The sequence below is a fragment of the Patiria miniata genome, unplaced genomic scaffold, assembly GCF_015706575.1.
Source record: "Patiria miniata isolate m_02_andy unplaced genomic scaffold, ASM1570657v1 HiC_scaffold_14, whole genome shotgun sequence".
NCBI lineage: Eukaryota > Metazoa > Echinodermata > Asteroidea > Valvatida > Asterinidae > Patiria > Patiria miniata.
In genome coordinates, this window is record NW_024037052.1 from 12480405 (window position 1) to 12491462 (window position 11058).

The window sequence follows — 11058 nt, forward strand, 5'->3', positions numbered from 1 at the left end:
CAGATCACATATAAAAGAAACATGAAATAAACCACAAAGAAACCGAAAAATAATATTTTGAGTTCTCCGCAGCGTGTACATTTCACACGTTGAAAGACTATAATGAATATGTATACAGCAGAAAGCAAGACTTTGATCAGCAAGAAAATATAATAATCGTATGAATTAACATTTAGTCTTACCATGACGTCTTCAAGTTGGCCTAAAATATCAGAACCGTCAGATAGCTACGTACGTTGTTCCACAATGAGCCATCACATCAAACAGGCTTTGCTTGCGCAATGTATACAAATGTATACAATGTAATCCACTTCCGGCCGACGGGATTGTTATCGTTGAAACGTTTTGTAATTCAGCACGTGTGGGTCAAAATGTCATATGTAAATACAGTTCAAAGGTTACCGGGCTGGGAATTTCCCAGAATCTCCATATGCTTCACGCAGAGTTCACAGCTCAGCTAGTAATACAATTAATTCACTATTATATAATAGTCTTCTTACATTCCTGGTTATAGCCATATATTTATAAGAACATAAAACACGGAGGATAGTTTATTTTCCTGCCGCAGATGTATATATTTACTCTCGGTTTCAGTATGGCCGGGCTACCATGTCTCGTAAACGATCAGTAGGACAATCACATTGTTCAAATTTAAGCTTTGTTAAATTCATTCGTTATTTTGACGTTAGAAAAAAATAACTCAAAATATTTTGAATCAAAATTGGACATTCTTGGAAAATATTTTCTCCACTTGACTATAAATTTCAATTCTAGTTTATATCTTTCCTCTGCCCTCGTTCGATATTCCAGTTTTAATGTGTAAAGTAACATAGGCCTAACATCGGAAATAAGTGTATCCAAAGACAATTAAGCCTCATACCCATTAAAGATGCAAGTTCACTGTAAAACAATGGAACTGGGTTGTTTTTTAATCACTGGTGTTAAGGAGTCGTCCATCATTGCAGGGATGCAACTAATTCATCATTGAGGGGCTCAAAAACATCTTTTAACTTCCAGTGGTAAGTTAATAACTTTCGTTTTCGACCTCTCCCCTTTCCCCTCGTAAAAAGTTGATGCCTGAAGGCAACGCATTATTTGAATCAGTCAGAACCCATGTTCACGTTGTTCACCGTCGTGTAGTGGTGAGCTTTTCATTTCTTGTTTTGCATATTTAGGTTACACTGAATGAGAGTAATTCATTCACGAGAAATTTCCTGGTGAACTCACAAAGCCTGCATGGACAATGCTTGTAATATTTGTGGGTGCACTGCACAATATCGTAGCATTCAACAAAATCGTAGGCTCGCTGATAAGAAAGGGTGGTGAAACAGGTTTGAAATAGGCCTATTATGTTTGTCTGGTACTTAGTGGGTGAATTCCCACAGCTAGATGTGCAATATGATGACGCCATCATGAATCAGCATTGACGTCGCCCATCCAACACAGCCTGCCACAGGCTGGCAGTGAACAACTTGACACCAAAGGAGCAACACGTATTGAGGTAAGTTATCAGGCCAATTTCTGCAGATATGTGTTCCCAATAATGAATTACAAGATTGTCAATCTAACGTTGATAAGGAATAACTACACATGTTTTGGAGGAAGGAATGATCAACAACAGACTGTATCCGAAGAGTTAGCCCTCCTAACTATCCCAAACTATCAAAAAACATATAACCACTGACCTCTCTCGGGGTACAGGCTGGTCACCACCTACTAGCATGATCCGTACGGATTACACCTTGTAACTGCCTCAGCCCGTTTAAGTGGTTTGAAATTGGTTGACCATTAATACTGGTACAGCTTGAGTATCAGCCATTTCAACCTGTCAAGTGTACCAATATGAGGCAAGTTTACAGACTTGTTAATAATTATATAGCCTGATAAATAACTGATAGGGTTATTACTCTCTACAGATTGTCACTGAGAGAGTGAGTGTCGTTAATAATCTACATAATGCAGTGACCAGTGTGCGGCCACCATGGATGTACAGCCTGGACATTGCTGGTTTTGTGAGAAACGTCTCCCACAGAGAACTTTGCCTTGCGACGGATGCCCTGTTGCTGTCTACTGCACCACATCATGCCGGGACAGAGACAAAGTCAGGCACGGTGCTGTTGAGTGTGAGATATTTCAGGCAAAAAAGTGCAGCACTTGCGGAAGACGTGGCAAAACACTTGAGGTAAGGAGGGGGGGGGGGGCTTTGTGAACTTGCACTTCAGTGATCAGTGCAATCATTGATTTAAAAGAGAAAATTCATGATAGCACCAAGGTTATGAAAATATTTTTAATTACTACAAGAATATAAGAAAAATTAAAGGCCGAATCAATATATGATATTATTATTTATTTCATTTTATTATTAATTGTTTCCTGGTAAATGAAAACTGTAGCTCGCAAGCCGTGTTGAAACATGCAGAGGGGAGACAATGAGAAGAAATTACAGTTTTAGAAGTGGGAGAAACACCCCAGAAGAATATGCTGGGGGAACCCTGTGGAATCAGGCAGGGACTGAAAACCCAGGCCCGGGTAGGATTCGATTCCGGGTGACAGCTAGCGGTGAGGCGAGGAAAGAACCGCTATTCCAACTTGACCACATTCAAAGTATAACGTATTCTAATTGTACGATGATATGGATTCCCTTTTCAGATATATGATATTTTCAGGACCATAATTCAAAAACCAAAACATAGACAAGACAACAGGAAATCTTTAACTAATTTGCTCATAGACGACTTCCTTTCTTCTCTTATTCTAGTGTTCAGGATGCAACGATGCTTGGTATTGTGATACAGACTGCCAACGGCATGGCTGGCCATTTCACAAAGCAAAGTGTAAGGAAATTATGGCTTTTATCAAACAACTGTCACTGAAACTGCACATCCTAACGCATGGTGATTTCCCCTACTATATTGGGAACACCATGGCTAAAGACTTCCTTCAACTTGAAAACAACGAATTGTCCACAGACAATGTGGAAAAGGAACAACTGACCAGGGAATATCATGTCCTCTCTGCTGGTTGTGGAAACTTACGCAACACAGTGTTGACAGCTGCTTCCTTGCCTGACAGTTACCAGGGAAAACTTCACATCACCCTCCATGACAACGACCCTTTCGTCATGGCAAGGAATGTCCTGTTTCTTTTCATGTTGGTTCGCTTCGCAGACACTGACTCCATTGCTTCCAGTTTGACAACTATCTGGTACTCTCTCCATATTTCCAAGAGAGAGTACGACTTGATCAAGACAAGCTTGGATGAACTCATTCAGATGAGTGCTAAGCAACTCCACGATGCCACCAAAGGACTGGTAACTCTCCTGGATGAAGACCTCAGTTATCTGAAATCTGTTTGGGGAAAGTGGCGAGCGTTGGAATGTCAGCGAGACAAGAAAACCGCAATAAATCTCAGACAACAAAGAAAGGATCTATTCGATAAGGGCCCCTTTCCTAAGGTGAACCGCACTCTGTATCTAAGTCGTATCAACGAAAAAGATAGAAGAATGATTAAAGAGTGGTTGGATCATGGGCTATTTTTTCCTCATGAAGCGAAGGAAAAGGACAATATGGCATTTGACAACCCAACACTAACTGCCCCAAAGGCAAGTAAAACAATGAAAAGTGAGAATGCACGCTTATTTCTTCTCCTAAACGATGTGCAAGCAATATCACAAGAATTTGCCACATTTGTGTATTGCATTCAGCCAATTCTGATTCCCTTTGAAGCATGGGACTGTTTGAGAGTAAGAGAGCACACCCCTGGATCCCACTCCTCTCCGATGGTGATGTACCACAAGTACGTGACAAACCTCCTCCAGAAAGTCAAGAGTCTCATCCTCCAAGGAAGGCTCCTTATCCATGTCTCCGTGGCCGACTGTCTGGACTTTCCTAATCACCATCAAACCTTGAACATGCCCAACTATGACCGAATCTTCACCTCCAACCTTGCTGATTTTCTTGGCATTCCAAGGCTTCTCCACACATTTAAGCCACTGCTTAATGCCAACAACAGCTACTCGGCTATTGTTACTGAGACTATTAATTGGTTCTCGAAAGTTCCTGGAGCTAGCCCTGATGCTGATGATCTTTCAGACATCCAGCATGAAAAAATAATCAATTACTGCCTTGACGGTACGACTGGAATACCACAAATACAACATAACTGCATGTTTGACTACTTCAACAACACCTCTCACTTTCTCCAATATCTCCGAGCAGATATCATGGCCGGGGCGTTTGGCATTCCAGCACTCAAGAAAATCCCATCATTTGAGAATGTCAAGAAATATCACGGCATGGAAATGCGTGACTTCAGGAAGGGACTGAACAAGCTTGTACCATTCCAGTACCTATTTAATAAACGAGACCTCAATGCGCTGAACACGTGTCACAGAGCCGTAGAGTGGTGCCTGCCCAAAGTTTAGACAAAATACTAAAGGCCTACACAAGCGGTGATACCTTGCAGCAACTACATATGCTGTCCATACAACTAATTTGGCTATTTTGTTTAATTGTGCAGCGTTCAGTTTAGATGTGCAGCCCCTGTTTGTCCATTTGAGTGTTATAGCTGCCCCGTCATTCAGTTTTGCCCCAAAGTCACATATTCAGTTAGCAGATTAGCAGAGAAAAGGTAAGGTGCCTCAAATTTCACACTCTTAACGTGAGTGGGTGTGTCCAGCGATGAGTCCTGACTGCTTGCAGTCAGAGTGTTCTTTTATTACCATCTATCATTGTTTTCAGAGGTTTAATTTAACATTATAGGAAATGTTTATTTATGTAGTTTGAGAATAGGTTGGTGGCTTTATTATTGAAAAACTTCCAGCTTTGAAGTTTCATATATAAAAAAAAAAACCTTTTTTGGTCATGATTATTTCTATGTTACTTTTCAAAGAAAGTCAATTTCTCTGAGTAAGTGGGAGAGTACATGTAGTTTGAGTTCTGTTCAAGAAAAAGAGCTCAACAGATGATCTAGAGAGCGTGTTCTGTTTGGAAGCAAACAAAATTCAAACTTAAACTGTTCGACTACATCTAAGATAATTACAATAATTCAAAGTATCAAAATGGCTGAAAAGTAGAAATGACAAAACAAATCTGGCTATCAGGCGTTATGCATGTTTTACCAAAAGGACCTATTTTATAGCTGCCCATAAAATTCCATTGGAAGCTATTGAGCTGAGTGATAATTACAGATTACACACAGGTAGTTTAATGTACAAAATGTAATGAGATTTTAATAATTTGAGTCAAGAATGAAACATTATGTTACTGTCAGATTCTGTGTTTTGAATATGAGGAACAAGTCGACTCTTTTTATCTGTAGTATTGAAGGCGATTTTTATTATTAAAATATACATTATTTGGGAGTATGCAAATTACGTGAAAAAATTCACCGATACTTGTCAATAACATGTACTCGATCCCTATGTTTTTTATTTATTATTATTATTTTATTTTTTTTGATAATTTTGGCCCTTATAATGAAGAGATTATTTGCACATATGTCCTTTTTCAAACGTAGGTTTGGCTCTAGCTTTGACTGCAAATCACAGGCATGGGTAAACTTCCAACTTTGCCTTTGTTTTATGTAATGTCAGTTGCTGAACCAGAAAAGGGGCCTATTTTGAGCCGGAATTAAGAAATTGAAGGGACCTTAAATCAGTAAGACAAAGCTGAAGGCAAATTCGATTTTGAGAAAAGCTTTAATGGACGTACCTCCATGTATCACCTAATGAAGATCTTTTAGAGCATCGTTGAAGATAGTGTAACTTCAAATGTTAGGTCAGAGGTTTTTCTTTAAAGCTATAAGCTAGAAATGTACCATTTGCTCTCTTTTGATGATTGTACAATGTGGATTGTTTGAAAATACAGAATAATTACGATTACATTTGGACAAAAAAAAGAGATCTTCTTTAACAACTGCTGAATGGTATTTTGTACCTAAGTGTTTAAACATTATTATTTGAAATTTTGAATTTCTCCAGAAGTTTTTCGCAGCGGCACTGATATCTGTGTTTACTATTAATGTGACGATTCGTGTATATATACAGTGTATTTTCGTAGGAGAAAATGTTCAATCAAAATTGTTTTAAAACTGAAATTTACTGAATAATTTGAACTCGGATAGTACGTTTCAGAATCAAATTAGAAAGACTTTATTTTGCTTTTATCATTTATTAGTGTCAGCAAGGGATTTATCGTTTATGTGGAAACCCATTTCGACATTTTGTTGACTTTCTTGGATATTGAGTTATTATTGAAGTTGGAAGATGAACCTAAAACATGCAGATAAAATACTACATAACATCTTAGACTGTCGTATGAAGCCTGAATAACTGTTTCCTTTAGCGAAACTAAATCGTGTGGGCAGAGACAACAAGCAACATTTATCCAAGGATCACCGGCTTAAAAAATGTGATTTCTGGCCAAAAGCAATTCGTGGACATAATTTCAATCCATTAAAAATCATTACCTAATTGCTCCTTTGATCTGCAGATTTTGAGAAATTGGAGGTGAATTTAATTACAAAAACTTAGTGCTTTTTTTGAGCTGTGATTTGAACCATTATATAAAACAAAATCGATGAATATTGCCAACTTATAACGTTCTTTTGTGAAGACCTGTACTCAATTGCATGCAGTGTTGTTAGCTGACTTAATGATTACACTATTAATTAAACAGTATGCATAGAACATATTTTTAAAAGGGATTTCACTTTTGAACAGAATAAATCTCATATAGCAATTTTCAGACAATGAACATTTTCTGGTGTATGATATCAGTGCAGTGAGTACAACAGCCGACTTGATGCAAGTTAATCTTTAATTTACGCAGAGTCCAGATTTAGAAGGTTTTTGAAAACAGCTGCAATTCCGCGCTTCTTTACAGAGGATTTGTGTTTGGAAAACCTGTAATAATTCATCGGCTGAACATTCAGCTCACCTAACCTGCTCTCAGTACGCATCCGTATGTAGTGTTTTTTTTTCCTTGTCGAGATTTTCTCCACCAGAATGCAAATACTGGCAGGCTAGCGTATGCATATCGATGAGCCAATTCCGCAATGACATCATCATATTGCTCATCCAGCTGAGGGAAACTCCCCTTGAGTACCAGCCGATCCTTTCATTACATGATTACATGCACTATATTGCAGGTTTTACAATATCCTTTATTGCCAGTCCATTGTTATGCTGCATGCTAGTTATTTATGTCAAGTAATACAGTTCACGTACACAAGAGTCAGAACTAGTATTTATGATGCATGTGTCCCTTTTCCGCTTATTATATCTGACTATAACTGTTAATTTTTAATATCTTTCCTATACTCGTTCGATTTTCCAAACAGGTTTCCTATGTGTAAAACGTTAATAAGGTAACATAATATCGAAAAGAAGTTTATTTAAAGAAAAGCTTCATCCCCATTAAAGATAGAAGTACACTGTAAAACACTTGAAATGTGAGGGTTTTTTTAATCACTGATGTTAAGGAGTCATGCATTATTGCATGGATTCAAGTAGTTCATTAGTAAAAAGCTGAAAAACAACAATCTGTTATGGTTAAACTTACAACCACACTGGCAATGTTTAAGTTCGTATCTTTCGTTTTCGATTCCCCTTCTGTAAAAAGTTGAAGCCCCAAGGCAAATCAATATTCATATTTAACAGCACCATGTCGACGTTGTTCACCACACATATACGTGTGGTGTCAAGCTTTTCATTTCATGTTTGCATTTGTAGGTTAGACCGAATGAGAGGGTACCCAAGCAAATTCATACATGAGAAATTTCCTGTTGACCTCACAAAGTCTGCATAAACTACATGTTTTGCATGGGCGCAACTTAGAATACAAATGAATCTGTGACGCACTTTAACAAAAACATGGTTTTGTAGGCCTATACACACACAAACATTCATATAAATCCTTAATAACGGTTTGTGATTTACATGTAGTTTTCTTTCGATTGGTATTTAAATACAATTTCTGCGCTGAATTTCTTCGGTTTTGACTACAGGGAAACAACATACTTTGCTGTGGATTTAGAGTAAGGCCTAAATAAGGTGAGTGTTGAGGAAACTATAGTGTATTTTACATTTTAACAAGCAGGCCTACCACAGAACATTGGACAGTTACCAGAAAAGTCCTATGGGTATAGCAATGTAGTATTGTTACAAACGTACAAGCATATGTTGCAAATATACTAAAATACTGAAACTAGCGTCAAATATTTCTCACATACATCTAAAAACACAGGTGTTTGTTTTATGGTCATTATGCTGGATTGCTTTTGATTATGTTTTCATCTGAGCAAGCCACCAACACATGCAAACGGTCCACTCCAACCTCACGCCCTCTGGAATGTACTTGCTGGAAATTTAACACGAAACCAGAACCTTGGTCATTTATTTATTTTGGTGTGTCCTTTACAGATTTTATCAGACTCTTCATCAGCATGGATATACAGCCTGGACATTGCTGGCGTTGTGAGAAAGTTCTCCCTCAGCGCCCCTTCCCTTGCATAAGGTGTCCGATGGCTGCGTACTGCAATTTGGATTGCGCTTTCAGAGACAGGGTGAGGCATGGCGTTGTCGAGTGCAAGATCTTTGGACGAAGAACGTGTAACTCGTGTGGGGAAATCGCAGCAAAAATGGGCGAGGTATGTGTATAAAGATTGCTCTGTCTTATTTAAAACAGCATGTACACAACTAAGCCTACAGCTATTAAAAACACAGATTTATTGTAAAGTCCACGAACGCAGAAAATGACGAATGAACGTAGACCACAAATGAAAGTGAAAGCAACAGAGTAATAAAGTATAGGTGCTGTTATTTGTAAAATATTTTACATTTGAAATGCCAGAAGTGTTTTCGTTCATTATTCAATCATAATCTATGCTTGTAAGTTCCTAAAATTAGGACCTTTCTGAAATTGCATCTCTTTTTCTCCTTTTTCCTAGTGTGCACAATGTAATAATGCATGGTACTGTGATAAAAGGTGTCAACGACGTGACTGGCCGACGCATAAGATATCGTGCAAAGAAGTCGTGGCTACTATAAAGTCACTGGCAACGGAACTTGATGGAATATGGTCGTTGGGTTGGGACCACTATCCCGACTGCTTTGGTAAGAACATCCCAAAAGACTTTCTAAAACTTGCACACAATGAATGGTCGGAAGAAGGTCCCGACGAAAAGGAGCTGACAAGGGACTTCCATATCTTATCTGTTGACTGTGACGATTTGCGCAGCACGGTACTGACTGTTGCTTCTTTGCCTGATAAGTACAAGGGAAAACTTCATATCACCCTAGGTTGCCCGCTCGATGACTCCATTATGGCAAGGAATGTGCTGTTTCTCTTCATGTTGGTCCGCTTCGCAGACACTGACTGCATTGCTTCCAGTTTGACAACCATCTGGTACTCACTCCATATTTCCAAGAGAGAGTACGACTTGATCAAGACAAGCTTGGATGAACTCATTCAGATGAGTGCTCAGCAGCTCAATTGTGTCACAAATGGACTTGTGAGTGTCCTTGATAAGGATATGAATGCTCTGCGCAAGGTTTGGGAAGAGTGGTTTACATTAGAATGTCATCAGGACCACGCAAACTCAATTGACCGCCGACAACAGAGGCAGGATGCACTCAAACGGTGCACCCGTCAGAAGCAACAATATCTGCGTTTACTTGCCGACGACCATAAAGAGCAGATGGAAAAATGGTTGGACAGTGCATTGTTTCTTCCAAATGAAACTGAAGATGTTAGCATGGAATTCGACAACCCTATCTTAGATAACAAATGGTACACAATGTTAGACGTGTCTTTGTCGCCTATGTACCAGACGACACGTGTTCCTGTTGGAGCATGGGACTACTTGAGAGTGACAGAATCCACACGTGGCACAAATGGGTGTGCCACCGGACCCTGCTCTTCACTGATGGTGATGTACCACAGCTACGTGACAAACCTTCTCCAGAAGTTTCAGAGTTTCATCATTCATGGCAGGCTTCTAGTCCACTGTTCTTTGGCGTACTATCCTGACTTTTGTAAACATCATCAGGCCAACGGTTTACCGAAGTACGACAGGATCTTCACCTACAACCTTGCAGATTGTGGATTTAGCAAAGTCCTCAAATGCCTCAAGCCTTTGTTGAATGCCAGTAACCGATACTCAGTCATTGTGACTGAGGCTTGGAACTGGTTATCATTCTTCCCTACGGGTGATGTCTGCCAAAAGCTATCAACCACTGAGCTGAGAAAATGTCTCTGTGCATATCTACTCGATGGCGACGAAAGTGAGATCAGTGCAAAGAGGTCAACGTTCACAAATCGCCATCTGATAGAGTACTGCAATAGCTTGCCTCAATTTCTCCAGTATCTTCGAGCAGAAATCATGGGAGGGGAAAGCACAGATGTGCCAACATTTGAGACTGTAAAAAGGTGTCATGGTCTTGAAATGCGTGACTTTAGGAAGGGGCTGAACAAGCTCGTTCCATTTATGTATCGAGTGAACGCACGCATCCCCAACATGTTGAATGGTTGTGAGCGAGCTGTGGAATGGTGCCTGCCGCAAAGCGATGATTAGAGGATACCAGCAAGGTATTGCTCATGGTTTAGTCAATAAACTAATTGTTACTGTGAGAAATGACATTTGTTTTACCCTCGGTAATATACATCTATGTACTTAGCAAACAGGTACAGCGCGGGCTAGACAAGCATGTAGGCCTACATGGCATTTCTTTACAAAACAGAAACGGCCCGGTATTAAAGTAAGGCGACACAAATCTGACGATTTCTCCGAAAGAATTTGCCCCGAAGAGCTCCAATCTATTTCATATTGTGGCCCTACAAATAAGCTTTCTATCGATGTAAAGTTTGCCCGCATTTTCCCATTTTGAAGTACATATTAGCAAGCGCTACAGTGTGGGCTGGCACGGCTGAACAAGAATGCATTTACACGGCAGAAAGAATATCTAAATCTGACATTTTCTGGGACTGTCCCGAATATTCGACTATCAACCGAATATTCGAATAGCTTTTCGCCGGTTTGAATATTCCAAAACAAACG

At 39.4% G+C, this 11058-nt stretch overlaps 1 protein-coding gene across 1 annotated transcript; it reads left to right on the forward strand.

Moving 5' to 3' along the window:
- Window positions 1-1931: 1931 nt before the first annotated feature.
- On the forward strand, window positions 1932-4813 carry LOC119722094. Its single transcript, XM_038192117.1, has 2 exons — window positions 1932-2182; window positions 2759-4813. Exons 1-2 carry the CDS (start codon window positions 1982-1984, stop codon window positions 4421-4423), a joined length of 1866 nt encoding a protein of 621 aa, XP_038048045.1. The 5' UTR covers window positions 1932-1981; the 3' UTR covers window positions 4424-4813.
- The last annotated feature ends 6245 nt before the right edge of the window (window positions 4814-11058 follow it).